The sequence below is a fragment of the Miscanthus floridulus genome, chromosome 3, assembly GCF_019320115.1.
Source record: "Miscanthus floridulus cultivar M001 chromosome 3, ASM1932011v1, whole genome shotgun sequence".
Taxonomy (NCBI): Eukaryota; Viridiplantae; Streptophyta; class Magnoliopsida; order Poales; family Poaceae; genus Miscanthus; species Miscanthus floridulus.
In genome coordinates, this window is record NC_089582.1 from 115,887,233 (window position 1) to 115,907,363 (window position 20,131).

Genomic DNA, 20,131 nt, shown 5'->3' on the forward strand with positions numbered 1-20,131 from the left:
TAGTTGCACCTTGGTGTTTCCAGCGGCCGGTAGAACATTGTGATGGAGGTGGCAACGGGTGTGGCACATCCTCCCGGTGGCTTACACCATAATAATAAGATATCGTCGGACTACACTAGGGTCGAGGTGCATACCGTGAAGCCCGAGTTCATGCAGTGGAGGATAGACTACACAACTCCCGAGGTGCTGGTGTTACTCGGAGAACTCCCAAGGTGCTGGTGTTACTCGGAGATGTAATGGGGCAGTTCATCCTCTGGCACAAATAGGATATTATATTGACTATTTCTTCGCCGCCTCCCCCTCTCTCAAATTTGGAGCGAGTTGTTGAGGACGGGGAGATATTTTCACCGTCTCGTGACCACCACATTCTTGAGATGCCACATTCTTCCCCGTCTCCTAGCGAGCATATGCCTGATAAGCCACAGCCTTCTCTAGCTCATACCGAGCAAGTGCATGATGAGATACCACAGTCTTCTCAACAAGCACAGCCGATACATGAACTACGAGTACCTCCTGAAGAAGGTGATGTACAAGAAGATGAGGACGTGCCTAAATAGGAACTTCGAAAGAAGCATCCAATCACTATAAGACCAATTTATGTTCCGATGAAAGACGCCTCGTCGGAGCACAAGTGGTATTCCCATGACCAGTCCAAGCCTAAGAATCAAGTTAAAAAAGTCCCATCACGGGCTTCTAAGGAGGCCGTCACTAGCAAACTCCACCAAACAGGAAAGCAGTATCAAAATGTTGATGCCATCAAACGATCAAAGGATTGCCCAAAAACATATGAAAGAGGCAAGCCCTTCCTACCAAATCGGGACATCCAGCGCCTACCACTTAGAATGAGAAGGTTCCATAATTGGTACTTGTGTGTTTTTCTAATGAGCATAGATCTCGTACAAGCATGCCTTTCCACCGACACATTTGGAAGCCTAGCTAGAAAAATTATCTTTGACCTCAATAACACGCGGACATGCTTTCACCTTCAATGACGTACTCTTGCCATGTAGCATGTCTCTAAGTTTAGCACACGGTTGGCCATGCCGCGTCGTGTAAACATTTATTTCTTCTATCTAAATAAAAAATGTGCAGCCCTCTTGTGTATTCGAGAAGAAAATAAAAGATATGTTAATTAATATGCTAGTAGATGCATTTCTCAAAGGACGTACGACGTAGGCACGTAGCGCACAGACAGTGCGCTAGACGCTGCCCAAGCACACGGCAACGAATCAAGAATATACACTATACAGTATACACCACGGCACATGCTTGTGCACACGTTGGCACTTGAGAATCAAGCAGCCGCGTGACGTAGCAGTAGTGGTACGTTGTTGCCGGCGGTGCATGCCCATGCGTCGTCGATGCGATATGCATCACGCGTAGTCGTGCAGGTGGTGCGCCGGCGCCGCGGAGCCGAAGCAGCCGAGCAGCGGGTCCGCGCGCGGCCTCCACCCGCGCCACGCCCTGGCGAGAGCCCCGCGCCCACCCACCAGCGCGCGGCGGCCGCCCTCGCCACGGCCCCGCCGACCCCGCGCAGCCTCCGCGCGAGGCGCCCGCCCAGGCCCAGGCCCAGCCACTCCGCCGGCCCCTGCCGCCGCTCCACCGAGAACTGGTAGCTCTGCAGGAACAGCGCCCGCCGCCGCTGCCGCTCCACCGCGCCCAGCGGCGCGTACCCCGCGGGCTCCGGCGGCATCGCGTGCAGTGGGGTGCGGTTGCACGGGTTGGAGGACCACGCGGGTGACGGCGGCTATATGCTGGGTCGGGGGTGGTGGTGTGAATTGTGATAGGACTAGTGGTTGAACCAGAAACGGTAGTTTGGCGCCGACGGGTGCACCCGGCGCGCACCAACCCGACCAAGGATATTAGTCGCGTTTTTTTTTTTTTTTTTTTTTGCCGAACGAATGGTTGCGTTTGGTCAGCGTCGGCAGCGGCGTTCCTCCGCCAGGCTCGTCAAACTGCGAACCTTGCTGCGTCGACACGTGGCAGTGTAGGCTAGTAGTATCCCCAAAAACAGGGCTACTACCTGACCAAAGTGAAATGAAAAATTATATTTCATCTGAGTGAGACCCCTAAAATCCAACAATTTTGCCCCCTTCAAGTAGCAAATTGAAAACGCAAAGTTTATACACAGCCCGTCGCGCACACGCCGAGCGAGCTCACGGGTGCGCTCGCGCCCGCACCTGACGGAGAGGAGGAAGGAGACCGTGCCCGCGCCGGAGAAGAAAAAGGAGGAGGCCGTGCACACACCCGCGCCCGCACCTGTGCTGGAGAGGAAGAAGAAGCCAGCGGCGGGGGCAGAGGCCGGCGACGGGGGCGAGGATGAGGAGGAGGGCGGGTTGAGGACGACAGCGGGGTGCTCGATGGCGGTGCGGCGGGGCGAGGACGAGTGCAGGAAGGGAGCGCGGCGCAGGGAGGAAGAACGCGCCTAACTTTCGTCCAATTGAAAAGGGCCAACCAAATTCCATCCAGGACCATCCGAGACTACCTTTATCTAGGAAATTGAAAAGGATGCAACCAAATTTCATCCAGGACCATCCGAGACTATCGACCTGAAGTTCTGAACTGAACTCGCAACAGAACTGTTGATAGCTATATATACAGCGATAATGCAGGCTCACCGAGGAACCCTGATGGTTGTTCTGCTAAAGCAGCAGGATCGTTCTCACTAGTACTAGTATTCAAGCATGCTGCTCTTTAATTTGGTGATGTAAACTCTAGAATTATACCCCCTCTGTTCAAAAAGAATGGAATTCTCGCTTCTTTGCTGAAGAGTCAAACTCTGTTCCAAAAAGAATGGAATTCTCGTTTCTTCGCCGAAGAGTCAAACAATTCTCGATTACCAAGGAGTCCAACAATTCTAAATGATACACCACCACTGCATCCAAGGCAGGCTACATATCTAAATGCAATAGCAATACATCCAGTACCGTGCTACCTAGAGTACCTGGCTGAGACGGGAGATTTCATCTGAAACCCTGAAATTCCAACCATTTTTACCCTTAAACTAGCAAACAGATACAAACAAAATCCAGATAAACATCTGTTACCATCCGAGTTTCTGAACTGAAGTACGTTTGCAGCCTTGCAGGTGACCTGAGCCTATAGATCACCGAGTTAACGATAAACTGAAGCTGAACTGAGCCTATAGATAGATAACTGAGTTAACGATAACTACACTTGCACAGCAACATCCCAAAACAAGGGATCTCCACTCCTAACCACCACGTACACCAAAATTCCAGTGCCAGTAAAGCTTAGCTGCCGCTGCTCCCAGACTTCCCATCGCCCCACTGGCCTTGGCCGCCCAGATGCCCTTTCATCTTGAGGTCCCTCGCCACTTGCTGGAGCTGCTGCGCCTGCAGCGAGTGCAGTTGCTGCTGCTGCTGCTGCGCCTGCAGCGAGTGCAGGTGCTGCTGCTGAGAATGTTGTGACTGCTGCTGAGGCTGGGAGTGGAGCTGGAGCTGCTGCAGCTGGTGCGTCGCCAGCATGGATTGCATCGCTTGGTTGTTGTGGAACATCTGCTGGTTGCCTCCAAACGGGCGTGGCATGGCACCAAAGTTCATCATCATCCCTCCACCACCATTGGCCACCTGTCCTGTTGCCACCTTCAGTCGCTGGACCTCTGCTTTCAGTGTGTCATTCAAAGCTGCAACAAGAACAGCAAAAACTAGTGAACTATGCTCATATATTTCTCATGCACACAGGCTCTGGCATCATGCATAGGAAAAGTAGGAAAAACTAGTAGCATGCAAAAAATTAACTGTTACTGCAGTAGACCTAATAATAAAAATGTTGGACAAGGTAAAATCCATCAATCACAAGGGTCCAATGAATATTACCATCTTGTAAGTGGACTTGCTGTTCCATGGTCTGCAGGCGAATCTTCAACTCACTATTCTCGGTTGTTAGCCCAGTAGTGTCTCTCTGACATAGCAACAAAAGTAGAATAACAGTTAGTAACAAAAGCAAGGTAAATGAGCAGAATAGCTGTTATTAATCGCATGAGCATAGTGAAGCATGTAGGTGTGATCCACAAGTATTTTGTATATTAATTGGTAGCTCCAGAAAGGAATGATGCTCCATATAAAATGATAAATTGCTAAAGTTAGGACCTCATTTCACTAAGCTTTAAGATGTCAAAACTTTTGTAATACGGCATACTTTTCTGTACACAGCATAGTTCTGTCCAATCATTAAGATAATATGACAATGAATAAAAAGATCACTTGTGTGACATAAGAAACTAGTATAAATTATAGCCTCTCTAACATTTTTTTTTTCTGAACATTATATCCATATAGCCATATAGGGAACACCAAACACCTCCTATTACTCTGGTAACTATGTGAATGGTATGAAGACCTAACAAGGGATAAAGGCTATGTCTCACTCATAACAAGGAGGAAAGTAATACCCACAAAACCATCAAGCCATTCCAAAACTAGCATGGCATTATGGCCTACTTTGATCAATAGTTTCAAACCACAGGGATATGAGATATCGCAACTTAGAAAATGATCCTTCCAAGATATATCTCATCACATGTGGCTCTACTGTAGTAAACCACATGAATGTGGTGTTTTGTGCAATGCAAGGACATATCTCGATGCCACTTGTGTTTGTACAATTGTACTAATATTACATCTTTCATTGATGGAACATCATTCCTTTCCATAAAGAAAGCAAATTTACTCAATGCTATTTTATATAAAAAAATGGCAACATCTGAGAACAATGATACAGTATATTGGACAGATCAAATGGTCCTTAACAGATAGTTCTACTTTAGCACAGCCTTTTAAAACAGAACAGAGAGCTGGTTCACACCCAAAAAGAAACTGGCAGCTGGTATGACATAAATATGGAAGGATTCAAGGATCAAACCCCTGATCTCTCCAAAACTCCCAAGTTACCACCCAAAAAACACTACCTATGGTTACGAGTTATGACAATGAAAAAGCTATAACTTCACCTTGGATTAAAATTAAATAGCATTTAAGCATTTTGCAATCAAACGACTATGCCTAACGCCCAAACTATGCTTATCATGCATATGGCAAGGCAATAAATAGTATGGATTAAAAGTCATGAATGTGGACCGCAGTAGATCCCTAAAAATACATGTTGATGAGAGCAGGAAGTGCAGAACACAGGTCCTGGGTTCCCGCGCATGCGTCAGCAGGGAGCCAGGAGCCGCGCTGCGTTGTATGGAATTATATTAAGGCATCTAACAAAATTTGAACCACACATCAACTACTCAACTGCAGGCCCGAGCACATACTGTGAGTTCCAGTGACTCGGTGGCCAGTTTTGTTTCTTAAATCATTCTTCTTCAGTATAAATTAACTGTCTATCAGTTCCTAAACCTTGATGATCTCAGGAAGAACCCAAAAGGGAGCTCCAGAGAAATAGTGCCTACCTGCAGCAATGCTAGCTGAGCCGACAATGTTGTGGCTTCTGTTTGCAGGGTTTGCACCTTGCACTCAAGTTCAGCAATATATCGCATCTTCCTTTCCTTCGATCTTGCAGCAGATTGTCTATTAGCCCAAATCCTGTCAAATGATACCGATAATAAATCAGTATAAGCGTGCTTATTCACAGCATAAAATTCAATTTATCTTGAAGAATGATCATTCTGAAAGGAGGCAATGGAAGGACTCTAAAACTGAGGGAACAAATCACACTTGCACTCTTTGATTGCTTGGCCGTATGAATGCGATATTTCTTATTCCTCTCACCTGACCATGACCTATCTTTCTTGTAATATGGCCAATATTTCTTATAACCTGATCCACTCTATGAAGCAAACCTTGATTACTTACACCATTTCCATGCATTCAAAGTTCCAAACTACATAACATGGCAAATTTTCCCTTAGCTAAAGATCTCAGAGAAAGATTTCCAGATGCAATTGTCTGATGTGAAATGACCAACAGATATGTAGTCATTCAAAGTAAGACTGGCCAACCGAACTGATTTGTATGTAAAAGGACTATATGTAAGAAATTTCACAAGAACAAACATGAAGCTCTGGGAATCAGACATTTTCACCCACAATACTACTTGTGCAAAGCAACCCTCAATACAGTCTTTGGCTCTTTGAACCTAAGAATCAGATTCTTAGTTGAAGTTCACTATGTAATTTCACCCTCAGTCTCACCTACCATCTACAGTCCAGTTTGCCTCTCACGCAACCTGTTCTGTGAAAATGTTCAACTGCACTAACCTCCCTTTACTAAGAATATAGCAAAGGCAGGATTTACTGATGCAATCATTTGATATGAAAATGACCAACAAATAATGCAGCCAATTCTAAATCATCATAGCCAAATCTGTTTTAAAAATAAACCTGGCCAACTGAACCAAGTACCCCAAAAAAATTTTGCATAATAGATGAAATTTCACAAGAACAAACATACAATTCTGTGAGAAAACAGACCTTTTAGCCCTCTTTGGGTCAACAAGAGCAAGCTCAGCCAGTTTCGCCGCAGACACTGCTTTCTTGGCCTCTGCAGACGACATCCCCTCCATCCCCGGCGCCCCCACCAGCTGTTCCGCCTTGATCGACATGGACTCGTCCATGGACTGGCTGTGCTGATGCCTCGGCCTGGGCGCGTGGCCCAGCTCAGCCCCATCACCGCCGCCACCCGCGGCGGACGAGGACTCAGCCTCGGCCTCCGACGACGCCCCGCACGACGAGTTCAGCTTGTCCACATCAAGGAACATGGAGAAGAGCTCCTCGTCGTTCTCGTCCGACAGCGACGGTCCGTCGCCGCCTCCGGGAGCGCTGAGGTCGAGGTCGTCGGGGAGGCCCAGGATCTCGGAGTGCGCACGCCGGTGGCCGGTGCTCCGGGTAGGGAAGTCCGACATGCGGCTGATGTCGTACTCCAGCGGCGGGGTCGACGACGAGGGCGGCGCCCCGGCACGGCGCGTGGACTGCGGCGGCAAGCCGTCGCTGGGGCCGCCATCTCCCGGCATCGGAGCCTTGTCCTTGTTCATCTTCTTGGCTACGACCCAAGATTCGGGTGAAGACTGCGCCGCAAAAGAATTTCGGGGTTGAATTGCTAAGCGGCGCAAGAACAGAAATCGGAGAGCTTGAGGAGAATTCTCGTTCAAGAATAAGATCTACGCGCTGCCGCGCTGGGTTGCAACCGAGCAGAAGCGAGAGGAAATGACGAGAGGATTGGAGAGGCAAGGTCTGTCTGTGTCGTCTGTCTGTCACTTTATCCCTGCAACAAGCGAAAAAGAATTCTACAAGTACACGGCGTGCAGTTTGCTAGTGTAGTTGTCCTTGACTCTTACGCAGGTTTGTATAGTACTTAAAGCATGTGCAATGCTTTTTTAGCTAGTACGCGAGATCTGATCATATATTAGATAATGCAGTGTTGTACCATCCGGGCGTATTAGATAATACAGATTTACACAAAGTCTGTTCGTATTAGACAAGGTAGGTTTACACAAATCGATGTGCATATAAAAATAAAATGTTTTCATCTCTCAAACTTTCTATTAGAAACATGATGATGATACCTCAACTAGAACAAGAAGATGATTGTAAGTCTGCGACCTATGCGCCCTTTGTCGTCAGGAGTCGAAGACGATGGACCATCTACTTGTTGCCCGCGTCTATACGTGTGAGGTCTGGGCCAGGCTTCGTCCTGCCCTGGCACAACCGGCGCTGGTGGAACAGTCTGTTGTTGCTGCCGATTGGGGTGGTTCCTAGTTTCATGTTGGTACCCTAGTTAATCTGGAAGGAAAGGAATAGTCACGTGTTCAATAGGTTTGCAACGATGCCGGCTCAGCTGCTGCCAAAGATCAATGATGGCAAGTCTTTGGGTTTGCGGCAGGTTTCAGGAGGTTAACTCCGCTTCCCTTTCGTTGGTCGCAAATTGTAACCGTGTAATTGCAGCTTCAGTCTCCCTAGCGTCTGTTTTCTCTGTTCTTTTGTGTTCCTCCCCTTCGGTTGGGCTAACCATGGCTTGCCTCGTGTGCCTGTGTTGCTACCCTCTTAATAATGAAAAATATGTTTCTTGAGCGTGATCGCGAAAAAAAAAGAACATGAAGATGAATACATGCAACAAAATGTAAACAACCAATATATATTTTATCAAATGTGATTTATCTATGCAGATAAACCAAACACCAAGACACTACATATATTTATGTTGGCTTAAGTTATGCCATATAAGGCTAAATTTAGACAAAGGCTAATGCAAACAACCAATAAGACCTATAGATGTCTAAATGGTTGTCTGACACAGCAAGGCATGATCTCGATAAAGCACTACCCGCTTTTACTAAGGCATGGCACGGTGGCGGAGTTGGCTCGTGTTGTGATCAGTAGATCACCCATGGGCTCGACCCCTCGACCTAGTCACAGCACGGAGCCCTTTCTTTCAGGGCGCGTCGGTTCAGTTGGCTCATCCAACTTGGTGAACCCGTGCTAACACAGTGGAGCGACGGTGCCGACTATGCGCGCCATAGGCCATAGCTTGAGCAGCTTGGAGGGGGCAACGACTAGATCTATGTGGCTTGTACCTTAAGCGACATGGGTCCTTAGGCTTGAGCTCCAAAGCTCGAGCAACTACTAAGCTGCAAAGGACATGGAGCTCTTTGACGAGTGCAATGCTTCACGGTTAGCCTCAGCCCTCGACATCCTACACTGCTACGTTCGAAAGAAGAGAGAGGATAGGAGCAGTGCTTCAAAAGGCTGGACCACGAAGAGAAAGGGAGGGAAAGCAATTTTCTACTCTCTATGTCCTATATTACAATGCATTCTTAAAATATTAAGACAACTCTATATAATACTCAAATGATGCATACAGGTATAGATTAAACCCAATTAAGGTGTTTCTTCTTAAATTATAGCTTCGAGACTTTGCTAAATTTAGACATGGAGACCGCATAGAATGCATTATATCTCAGTACAAATTTTAGAAGTCATAATGCATTGTATTTCAGGACAGAGGGAATAATATGTAATCGGGTAAATTTTTTTGAAAAGCTTCCAAAAATGATAACAAAGGTCCTCCTAGTTGAGTTTAGGGGGTGAACGGTCGTTGCTGTTGCCACTTGTGGTGTCCCTTACGACTGGACCGTTTTTATCCATGCAGTGTTGCTGAGGTACTGGATCATTCTTATCCAATTATCCATGCAGTGTTGCTGAGGTTTTCACAGTTAAGAGAGCGCGAGGCATCGACCGAACCCATGGACTACGACTATGGCGCGATGCGCAAGCGCACCAGCGCAGCTACGCGAGACATGATTCCACTCGAGTCTCTGAACAAGTTTCCCTTCTGTTGGAATCAGCAACCAGCAAAAGTACACAGCACACAGCACAATAGCATATGGTTTCAAATCAAAGGAGTAAATAATAATATAACACGAGACCATGTTAACATCCGAGTACAAAATCCAGGCCGGATTATTCTACATCAGATACATGGAAAATAAAAGGAGAAAAAGAAATTCTTTTCTGGTAATGTCTGTCTTTAAAAAGGCAGAACTGGGGTGGGTAGGCGTAGTAGGCTAACGGACTGACACCATGGGCCGCTTCCGTTGTGCGCTGCATCCTTGTTTGAGACCGGCTGAGGTGAGACTTGCGGTACCTACACAATCGTTTTTGTCAGGAATATGACGCTGAAGAATCTGACTTGCAGGTGGATAGTAAATAACGAAACGAGTATTAAACGCATACATAAGTTGCATATTATTTAGGTGATGTTTAAATCCAGCAGCTAAAGTTTAGAGATGTCACGTCGAGTTGGGTATCATATGGGAGTGTTCGGATAATAATAATAAAATAAATTACACAAGTTCTCTTAATCCACGAGACGAATTTATTAAGCCTAATTAATCCGTCTTTAGCATATGTTTACTGTAGCACCACATTGTCAAAACATGGGTTAATTAGGCTTAAAAAATTCGTCTCGCAAAGTAGTCGTAATCTGTGTAATTAGTTATTTTTTTGTCTATATTTAATACTCTATACACGTGTCGGACTAGACTCTAGGAGAAGAAACTAAACCAGGCTTAAACGAGTGTAGTGCAGGAAACGCATGACAAAAGTTACACTACTGCCGGACTGAAGCCTTTCATAGTTTTAGGAGCTAGTTCGAGGATAAACGTGGAATGAGAAGTTCAAGCAATTTGTGTTTGCCTAACAGAAAATGTTGGAAATCGGAACAAAATCCTAACCGTATGGGTCAAGCGCCCCACGATTCAGCCCAGCTTGACTTTGGACCGCCAAGGGACACTAGCACATCGGAGATAAAAGGAACTTTCAGCGACAAGGAGAGAGCGAAAGCGATTTATAGAGAATGGCTGTTATCCGAATTCTATTCCCTCTCCTCTATCTTTTTACCCAGTTATTAAAAGAAAACGAGTCTATCATCTTAACTTTGCCCGCTGTACTTTCACTCTCTCTATACTAATACTGCTTTTAATTAATAAAACAAAGCGAGAGAACCATCGACACAAGCTCGACCGCGTGCGGTATCAACTCGTCGTCGTCGTCCACCCAGACGCCGACCAAGCGTGTCTATCGAACCCGTGCGTCGAATAATACGTGTCATGGGTTCATTGACCATCGATCAAACAGTAAACGTGTACGTGTCACCATGTGAGCATCGACAGAACGAAGATGTTCGCACGCACGAGTAGCGGAAGCGAAGCGTGCCAGTGATGGCCCGCTTGCAGAACGTGTAAGAATGTGTTCACTGTTCAGCGAGAGAAGCCGGGCCAAGTATTTCCTCGTACTCCTGACGTAAAAGAAAAAACATGACGAGCCGAACATGTGATAAGCCCTATTGTTTGGTTTGCTACCAAAACTTGCCAATCTCTCATATTTTGCTTGCCAAATCCATGGCAAAAATTTTACCCAACTTTGGCTTGCCAAATCCTTAGCACAGCAAATTTTAGCCACAAACCAATCAAGCGTTTAATTCTGTTGGTAGACGAGGACCCTCGAATAAACCTAGGCTGCACGCACTGCGCACTGCATTGTTTGTACGCAGGCCTGGAGCGAACAAACCTGCGTCACAGCTTCGAAGATTTTCTACCACTGGTGCGTAATAAGCTCACCCTGTTCACTTTGCCGATAAGCATGACTGAAAGTACCGTTGGCTAATTTGTTGTGAAAAAAAAATACTATTCATTGGCTGAAAAATTACGGTTTATAAGCGCGATCAGGGCTGTTAAGGCCGGCGCGCTTTAGGGGATTGGGACACATGGAGCGAGCGAATAATTAAAGCATTCGCGATGGCGTCGAGACGAAAGCGTCATACGCTACAGGCACAGGATGCAAACCAGTAATGCATAGTTTTGCTTCATTTCCTAGGGAGTACTCAACATCGATGAGTGAGGCGCTGAAATGTTTGTATTGACAAGCTCATTATGGATAATCGCCGCCCCTACGATCGATGGCCCCGATGCTCCATTATACTCCGTTTAATGCACTTATCCTACAAGTCCATCGATGCGCAAATGAACTAGCTACATGAAAACAGAGGCAGGCAAGTGATTGCAGCTGGCGCTGCGGGCTGCTATCAAATGCCACATGCCAGTTTGCATGTAATAACAAGCAAAAGGTATGATAAAGGGGAATTGGAGAATCCAACGTAGCTCATGGATCAACAAAGAAATCACTAGCAGCCAGGCGATTTCAGTCGATGTTTAACCACAATGTTCACCGTTTCATTGTCGTTTTGTCATTTGGCTCGTGAATGACAGTTTTTTTGTTCGGCTGAAACGAGGCTTGTGGTATGCCAAGGACGAATACTACCCGGCCATGGTGATTTGGATAACAGAACATCACTGTAAGGCGTTGTTGAGTGTGTTATTGGTTACGAAAGATGTCCGGTGCTACATAGAAGAAAGCAGCAGGGGGTCTAAACCGAGTCTCGCAGAAGACAGCAGGGTTCGCAGTAGACGAATCACCATACTGTAGCATGGTTTCTCATCGTAGTGTGAGAAATGGTACTCCCACTTTACCACGAGAACCAAGAACTGCGTTAAAGCTGGTGAAGAAAGCTTTTTGTTTCATTTTGTTTCAAGGTATCCTCACTGCTTCTCAAGTATAGATATCATAAAACCATTACATTAAAGATGTCCATACATTAATCAATTAGAGATCTAATATTGCCTCATGTAAGCAACGTGGTGTTTTAACAGTGATGACTACTTTATCTACTGTTTTACTGTAATGCTGAAACTCTCACTAGACTACCAAGGAACTGTGCAGATCAGATTTAGCAAGGCAGTCAAGAAAGAATACACAGATGTCAACATATCATGCAAGCAAACTGGCAAGAGATGTGTTATGCAAGCAAATAAAACTAAAATCAAGTGTGCATACTGGCCTTACTTGACTAGGAAATGAATGTCTAAGATTAAACCTTGTTCTAATGTTTCAGTGTTAATTGTGTGTTGTCTCTATAAATTCTAAGCCAACCTAACACAATCTTGAGACGGCAAACAATGGCCATTTTGTTTAAAACAAACTCATTTCATTGAATTACATTTTGAACTTACCAAATGCAAGCTAGTGTTAGGATTAGGTTAACAATAATTAGATGAACCTTGCACAAGCAGATAAGATATAGCAAACAACATAAATATTAAATGAAGAGGTGCACTTACCTGAAGCAATAATTAGGTCTCAGGATTGATTTCCAGATCCGCGCTGCTGTAACTGAAGCAGTAGATTTTGGGCTAACTGGAGTGTCGCCTGGTACTTCTTGCTTTTATCCTCCTCGGGAGCTTGTGCAGCACCAGGACCAAGATTTTGCTGTTGCCCCTGAGAAGAGAAATCCTGACTTGCTCTATCAACATGCAGTGGCATAGAATGCTGGAGCTGGACCAAATTCCCGATCTGATTATTTATTGGAGGTCCAGGGTTCACTTGTGGAATGGTAGGGGTGGGGTTGTTAGTGTTACTGATTTGAAGGTTAGAATGGCTAGCCGGAGCTAATGGACCATAGTTGCTTTGGGGCACATAATACTGCTCTGGCTGATACAGTTGCTGGTTTGTCTGTGTGGGCAAACTGTGTCCACCTTGAGATGGTAATGTAGCAGAACTGTGTGGTACTGTTGGAAGTGGAGGTGGTTGTGGTAAGTTCAAAGCAACTTCAGGGTTGTAAGCAGTATGCTGTATTGAGCGCTCCTGAGCACTCACCATGTTCCCATAGTTTGTCAAATGAGCAGCTGAAGCTTGCCTGCTAAACTGCTGTCCTGGATGCTGAACATTGGCAATTTGCCCAACGGATGAATTTGAAGCAGTAACTTGGTTTTCAGGAATCCATACTTTCGAAAGCATAGATGGATCCTGCATCTGTGATGGTCTGTCTGTAGCATTCATCTGACCACTTACCAGCGGTGATTGCACACTAGGCAGAAGTTTTGCTAAAGTAGCCATAATGTCAGGCTTGAGCGAAGATTGAACTTGCAGCGCAGTTGCTTGATTAGCAGGAAAACCTGCAAGAGCTGGCTGGACTGCTTGGCCTTCATCCACCCGAGGCCTTCCAGGAATATGCCCCAAACGATGCATTGAATCTTCATGCAAAGATGCTCGATAATCAGCATCAACGTGGCCACTGTCGTTAGGAGAAATGATACTATACTTTCTTTGTGTAGGCAGAGTTTCCCTTTCATCATAGTAAGGTTGCTGTTCTGTCCCAGTTAACTGTGGCCTCAGTGCAGCAGCAGCAGAGATTTGTGGAATGTGCAATACCACACCATAAAGGCGCTCTGGACCATCAACTTGTAACACATTTGTTAGGAAATCTGATGGTGGCACCAAAAACAAAGTAGTCCCAGCATCAACTTTTACAACCCCTGCCCGGCTTTTTGAGCCCAGGTAGCGCAAGAACTCAGTATAAGAAACGAAATCATCTTCACTATCTGGTAAGAAAAAGACAATGTCAAATCCAGTGGCATCTGCATAGTGCTTTGCCAGCATATCCAAACCAGTCCGAGCTGAGCAATTCATAACGTCCGGTCTGCAAAGTTTAAATAGCAGAGTAAGATCATTAATATACACAATTCAACTTTATATAACAGAACAAATATTTGTGCAACGATGTTTGGACTTACAGAGGTATGTCACTGCCCTTTGTTATAGGCAAACAACGAGCACAACAAACAGGGGATCCACCTTTGGCAATACTGCCACGCCAACAGTGATCAATGTATGATGTTCGATGCACTGTGCCCCGGACTCGAATAACAGGAGTTGAGCTTCCCTCAGCATGCACAGAACTGCCCTGATGACAGTACCCAGCAGAATAAAGACCTGCGCTGCCTGCCCTTAGATGAGGGTCAGCACCAGCATCGAGCCTCATTCTTTTTGCTTCTCTTGGGTCAAATGATTCAGGTTGAGAAAGGATACCACCTGGAGTAGGCATACCCCCATAATCGTAATATCTTGATCTTCCTCCTCTTGGTGGATCATACCCTTGCAAAGTTCCACTGCCAATACCAGGGCCTTGACGGCCATCACTGGAATACATTTCTGATCTAGGAAATCCAGCAGCCGATGTGGGGTTATCCAATTTGTTTGGTGCGAGCTCACTGTTTGAGAAAAGAATCTGAATCCTAGGATCATTGAAAAGATGACCATCTAGATTCATCTTAGCATTATAAGCGTCCGCAACATTTGCAAACTCAACAAAAGCATACTGCCTTGTCTGGAAAATTTTTATCTTTGTAACGACACCAAATGCTGACATGGCTTGCTTAAGTGTCTCCTCATTAATGACTTTATAAGCACCTGGAAAACCAACCCAGAGAACATTGGTAGGTTGTGCTTCTCGCATCCGTATTCCAGCAGAACCCTGCCAGGTAAACAGAACATGATAGTAAGCAACATCAGCAGATGAATGAGAATCACCAACGACACAACAGATGTCTACATATCTAAACAGTGCACCTTTGGAGGGCCACTGCCTCTCTTATCACCCACTGGCCCTGATACTCTACCATTGAAGCTGCTAGCTTCTGACCATTCCTATACAAATCAGTACAAACAAGTTGTAACAAGAAAATCCACTATAAAATTTTAACAGAGGAAATACAAATCCAGCCAACACTATGGATACACACCGCTCTTCCCTTCGACCTCTGGAAATCAACACACAATTCCTTGCCACCTAAAGTTTTTCCATTCAAGGCTCTGTGAGCAGAAATTGCATCTTCAAGCTTCTCAAAATCAATGTACGCTGAAGTCTGATCTTGGGAGAATGCAACACCTTCAACTTTTCCGAACTTTTGAAACTCCTCCTCAAGCTCCTCCTTTGAAACCGATGGGCTAATGCCACCAACCCACAGATTCCTAACAGCTTTAGCCTATATATAAAAACCAAAACAACAAACAAAATCTTATAAAGACATGATCGCATGGTACTCAGTCTCAGATTCCAACAAAAACATGGAAACACACAGGACCCTATAACTTAAAATTAAACCATGACAAACACATTGCACACTGAATCTTCAAAACAAGTCAGATCCTTAGTAGCATAAAACTGCATCATCCTGCATTTTTGCATGAATCATCGGGCCGAGCACTACTGTGTAAGAAATTTGCAAGGAAAGGAGCATCTTCTAATATAATATAGAATAAGGACCTAATCAGCCAGATTGCAAATAGATAAACATTGCATACGGCCAGTATCCTCGACCAAAATTGTCGGTGTAGCATTTTCATCAGCAGCTACAAATTCCAGATCGATATCTGCCATCACAATAAATAGGCGGACCTATAAACCCTAGCTAGCGGGGGGGGGGGGGGGGGGGGGGGGGGGGGGGGGGGGGGGGGGGGGGGAGGGGGGCGAGGGGGGGGGGGGGGGTATCACGTGGCGTCGCGGACACAAATCGCAATAAGCAGCCGGATAAATCTAGGGCGGGGGTTCTTTATTTTCATTCAATAAAAAAAAAAATCTAGCGCAGGAGGGAGCAGATCCCAGCTTGGGGCAGAAGGAACTAAATTACCGGCCGCGCGAACTCGGTGCGCATGGCGGCCCCCTTGACCTTTTCACCCCGGGTGGCCTCGACGGCTGCGCGAGCCTCGGCTGGGGAACGGAAGAGGACGAACGCGTAGCTGCGAGATCCGGCTCGTGCGAGAGCGCAATCGAGCGCGCCGTACGGCCCGAACAGCGCCAACAAATCGCCCTCGGTCACGTGCAGGGGCAGGTTGCCCACCCAGAGCGTGTTCGTCGCCGGGCCCCCCGCAGCGGCGCCGCCCTCAGTGCCGACGGCGTCCTTCGAAGGCGAGCCAGATCCGGAGCCGAAGCCGGAGCCGGAGGCGTGCGCCTGGGGGGATTCCGCGGGCGGAGGCTCCGACGACATCGCCGGAGCGGCGGATAGGGAGGCGGTCGCGGGAACCCTAGCGCACGGGGAATTTGGGTTGGACCTGCACGCGAGCACGAGGGCTCTCGAGCAAAGTTATTACAGGACCGGACATCCTAGCGGCGAGGCCGTCCGTTCACTGTTCTAACCCAGTTGAACCGTCGGAGTTACTTAACCCCATCTTTTATATTTGTCTACTTCACTCCCTAATCGTCTGTTTTACCCCCGAACCATCTGACTGTAGCAAATCCATTGGTACTGTAGCAAACCCGTTGTTACTGTAACAAACCGCCGTCAGAAAAACCGCCCAGGGTAAAATAGACGGTTTTGGAAAGTTCAGCGGGTAAAACAGACGGTTTCATAGTTGGGGAGTGAAGTACACCAAATATGAAAGGTGGGGTTAAGTAGACTTTTTCCATTATTATTTTGGATCGGACAAATTGAATCGATCACAAATAGTTTGAACCGATATATTAATAATTAATAATTACGGTTCAATTGTTTTTCTAGCACTCAATTCTTCATATCCGCATATGTCCAATATAGTCTTAACTAGAAAGCACTCCATTTGTCAGTAACTCGGTAGTGCTGAAAAAGACATAATATGCATAGAACACAAGCTCACCGTTAGCCATGTCGTGGAGCCGTGGATGCCTAGATGGAGCTTGAAGATGAAGCACAGCAGCAGCTGTCGCCGGTCGGGATCTGGTCGCTGGACTCCGAAGCCTAGACATGATGCAGAGAAGCAGGCAGATGCTGAGTAGAGAAGCAGGCGTCGAGAAGCTTGGAGCAGAGAAGCAGGCGCCCAGCGAGCCCCTGGCCGAAGTGCGTAGAAGCAGCTGCATCACCGCCCCGCAGGCCACGGCCGCCCGTTGCTTGCCCCTGTCGGCCGCCGCGGCCTCAGAGGCCCAGCTGCCCTGTTGCCCGTCGGCCGCAACAACCGCCTGCGCGCGCCATCGACCGGAGTCTCAAGCGTGCGCCGCCGCCCGACGCAGCCGCCTACGTGCGTCGCCCGTAGGAGCACAACCGCCTCAGAGTCTAGGCTCTGTGGTTTGGGTGATTCGGTCCGTACTTATTCAGAGCACAAATGTGTTCGAGTCGAACCGGGTGTCATCGTGTATTTTGATCGTACCTGCCCGACCCCAACGAGACCAAACCCAACATGACCGGAAATTTAACTTTCTATAAAAAAACGTGCTCTCCTGTTATCACTTTTATGGTTATCTTTTATGTAAGGTGGTGTTTAAATTCAGAGAGTAAAGTTTAGGGATGTTACATCGGTGTCACATCGGGATGTCATACGGGAGTGTTTGGATAATAATTAAAAAAATTACAGAAGTCATCAGTAATCCACGAGACAAAATTATTAAGCCAAGGTAATCCATCATTAGCACATATTTAATGTAGCAAGACATTGTCAAATCATGGATTAATTAGGCTTAAAAATTGTCTCGCAAATTAGTCATAATTTGTGTAATTAGTTATTTTTTAGTCTATATTTAATACTCAATGCATATGTCCGAGCATCTGATATGATTAGGAGTAAACTTTAGGGGAAGAAATTAAACAAGGCCTAAATTGCTATTGCAGCAATAGCGGTCAGATGTCCTCCAGACGCCCGCGCCTGCTACACTTGTACACATAGGCGGGGCCCACCCACGTCACTCCCTCACGCTTCCTTGCTTCCCGCACCCCTCCATGTCTATTGCGCTTTCCTCCATGCACAGTGCCCCAGCGGCTGCGACAGGTGGCTTAGATTACAACAAGCACAGCACCCCCGGTTTACTTTTAAAACAAAATATCCAAATAAAACAATTGCAACATACGTACGAAACACAACTAAAACATTCGAAATATGTGTTTGAAACACATGTAAACACACATGAAAAACAATTGTAAACATATGCAACATTCAGATAAAACACTTACAACGTATGCATGAAACATGTGCAACATCCAAACAAACACATTTACAACATACGTCTGGAAAATAGATGAAACATTGGGAATAGAGACTTGCAACATACGTGTACAATTATTGCAACATATGCAATATCGTGATATACTTTTGCAACATTCGTACGAAAACACTTGAAACATACCTATGAAACATCTGAAACACTTAAAACATGTGCTTGCAACATCGAAAGCCCGGCCCGGGGGATTCCAGCCATTGGGGTCAGAGCCGGCATGGGATAGCGAGCACGACGGGCGGGAGCGAGCGGCATGGGATGGGCGTGTGGCAGCTGTTGATGGTCACTAACACCTGTTTTGACCATCAACATCCCACCCAAAAGCATGGTAAAGTGAGGTAAATCATCATCACATGTGAAGAATTATGTTTAAATTTCACCTAGTTCCACTTGTGCTTGTAGAATTATTTATATGCAGGAAATATGGCAAATTTTGGCCAAAATGGTGACAAACATGGACCAAGGAAGCAAGTGGACTTGGCAGGGCCACCTGGGCCCACAGGGCAGCACCGCCCAACCCCACCTGGCGCCGCCTTGGCACTTTGTCACGTCACTGATCCGTGGGAGCCCTCCAGAACCAATGGGATGTGTTGATCTAAGTCGGTTCAATCAATGATCATGATGAAGAGGCCATGGATCCATGGGCCCATTGTCATAGACTTGGAGCTTCACCAACTGACTTACCGAGCAAGTTTCACCATGTGCCGCCTCTACAACCGCCATTGGGAGCTAACCATCGCCATTGGATGGTAAGGCGGTGGAATAGAGGGCCGACCGGCACCCTTCCTAGGCTGCTCGGCACCCAAGTCACTCCACCAACCTTGCCACTGCTTACAAATACCCCTCCCCTCACTATACACTATAAATAGTGGGTGTGAAGCTCGGTGGAGAAGTGCCCCATTCATTTCCAAGCTCTCCAAGCTTCTCTTAGCTTTCTAGCTTAGCATTAGCTATAAAGTGGTAGTCTAGTAGTGGAGTAGAGCAATAGTTGAGCTTCTCAGAGTCTAGAAGAGTCTTCTGGGTCTGGTATAGCTCATTTGTAATTATTTCATTTCTACATTACTTTATTCAGTATTTATTTCAGTACTTTATTCTAGTATTGCTTGTTTTACTTTAAGTACTTAGTCATTAGTGTTCATCACTAGTGAGCTTAGGTGCTTATTGTTTGGCATTAGTAGCATAGGTTATTTTGAATTTGTAGTCTTTCGTTAGTACCGGTTCTACCGTCTAGTTAGGGTGCTTTGATCTCATTTCATTGGAGCTCGGATCGAAGTAGTAAGCCTATAGATTAAGCATGGTGCTTAGGCTATAGATTACCTGTGGATAAGGCTAAGCCTCTGGATAGATTATGGTAGGTGGCAAGTGGTGACAGCTTTGTCCATCCTCTGTATTCCACCATGATAGGTCTAGTTATTAAATCGTAGGACTCATGGCAGACCTTATCTATTTAACTCTCCTAGTTGATAGGCGGATTGTGCCCCGAAGTACTATCGCATTTCTCCTAGTTATTTGTTTACCCTTAGTTACTAGAAAGATATATCACCCACTCTCCCACCTGGCTATCTCTAGTTAGCTTGTATTTAGTAGTTAGTTTAGGTACTTCACACCCATCCTTCACTATCATTCACCTACCTAGGATCAACTTAAGACATACCTTTAACAAATCCTAGTCCTATATAAATTCTAGCCTTTCGCCTTCCTATGGAAAAATATAAATTCGACACTTGGTACTCACCGAGCGAAGAGCTACGCGATAGTTCTATGCACTTATGGAATCCTCTAATAGTTGTTAGGAAGTATCAACAGCAGCAACG

At 46.2% G+C, this 20,131-nt stretch overlaps 2 protein-coding genes across 2 annotated transcripts; both read right to left on the reverse strand.

Moving 5' to 3' along the window:
* Nucleotides 1–1,955: 1,955 nt before the first annotated feature.
* LOC136542155 (transcription factor RF2a-like) lies at nucleotides 1,956–8,077 on the reverse strand. Its single transcript, XM_066534462.1, has 4 exons — nucleotides 6,440–8,077; nucleotides 5,420–5,552; nucleotides 3,840–3,924; nucleotides 1,956–3,646 (listed from the first exon to the last, which is right to left on the reverse strand). Exons 1-4 carry the CDS (start codon nucleotides 6,997–6,999, stop codon nucleotides 3,255–3,257), a joined length of 1,170 nt encoding a protein of 389 aa, XP_066390559.1. The 5' UTR covers nucleotides 7,000–8,077; the 3' UTR covers nucleotides 1,956–3,254.
* A 1,271-nt stretch (nucleotides 8,078–9,348) lies between these two features.
* On the reverse strand, nucleotides 9,349–16,506 carry LOC136542156 (flowering time control protein FPA-like). The gene is made up of 6 exons (XM_066534464.1): nucleotides 15,988–16,506; nucleotides 15,100–15,342; nucleotides 14,927–15,004; nucleotides 14,092–14,831; nucleotides 12,640–13,997; nucleotides 9,349–9,608 (listed from the first exon to the last, which is right to left on the reverse strand). The coding sequence occupies exons 1-5, from the start codon at nucleotides 16,342–16,344 to the stop codon at nucleotides 12,659–12,661; spliced, it is 2,757 nt and encodes a 918-aa protein (XP_066390561.1). The 5' UTR covers nucleotides 16,345–16,506; the 3' UTR covers nucleotides 9,349–9,608; nucleotides 12,640–12,658.
* Between the last annotated feature and the right edge of the window lie 3,625 nt (nucleotides 16,507–20,131).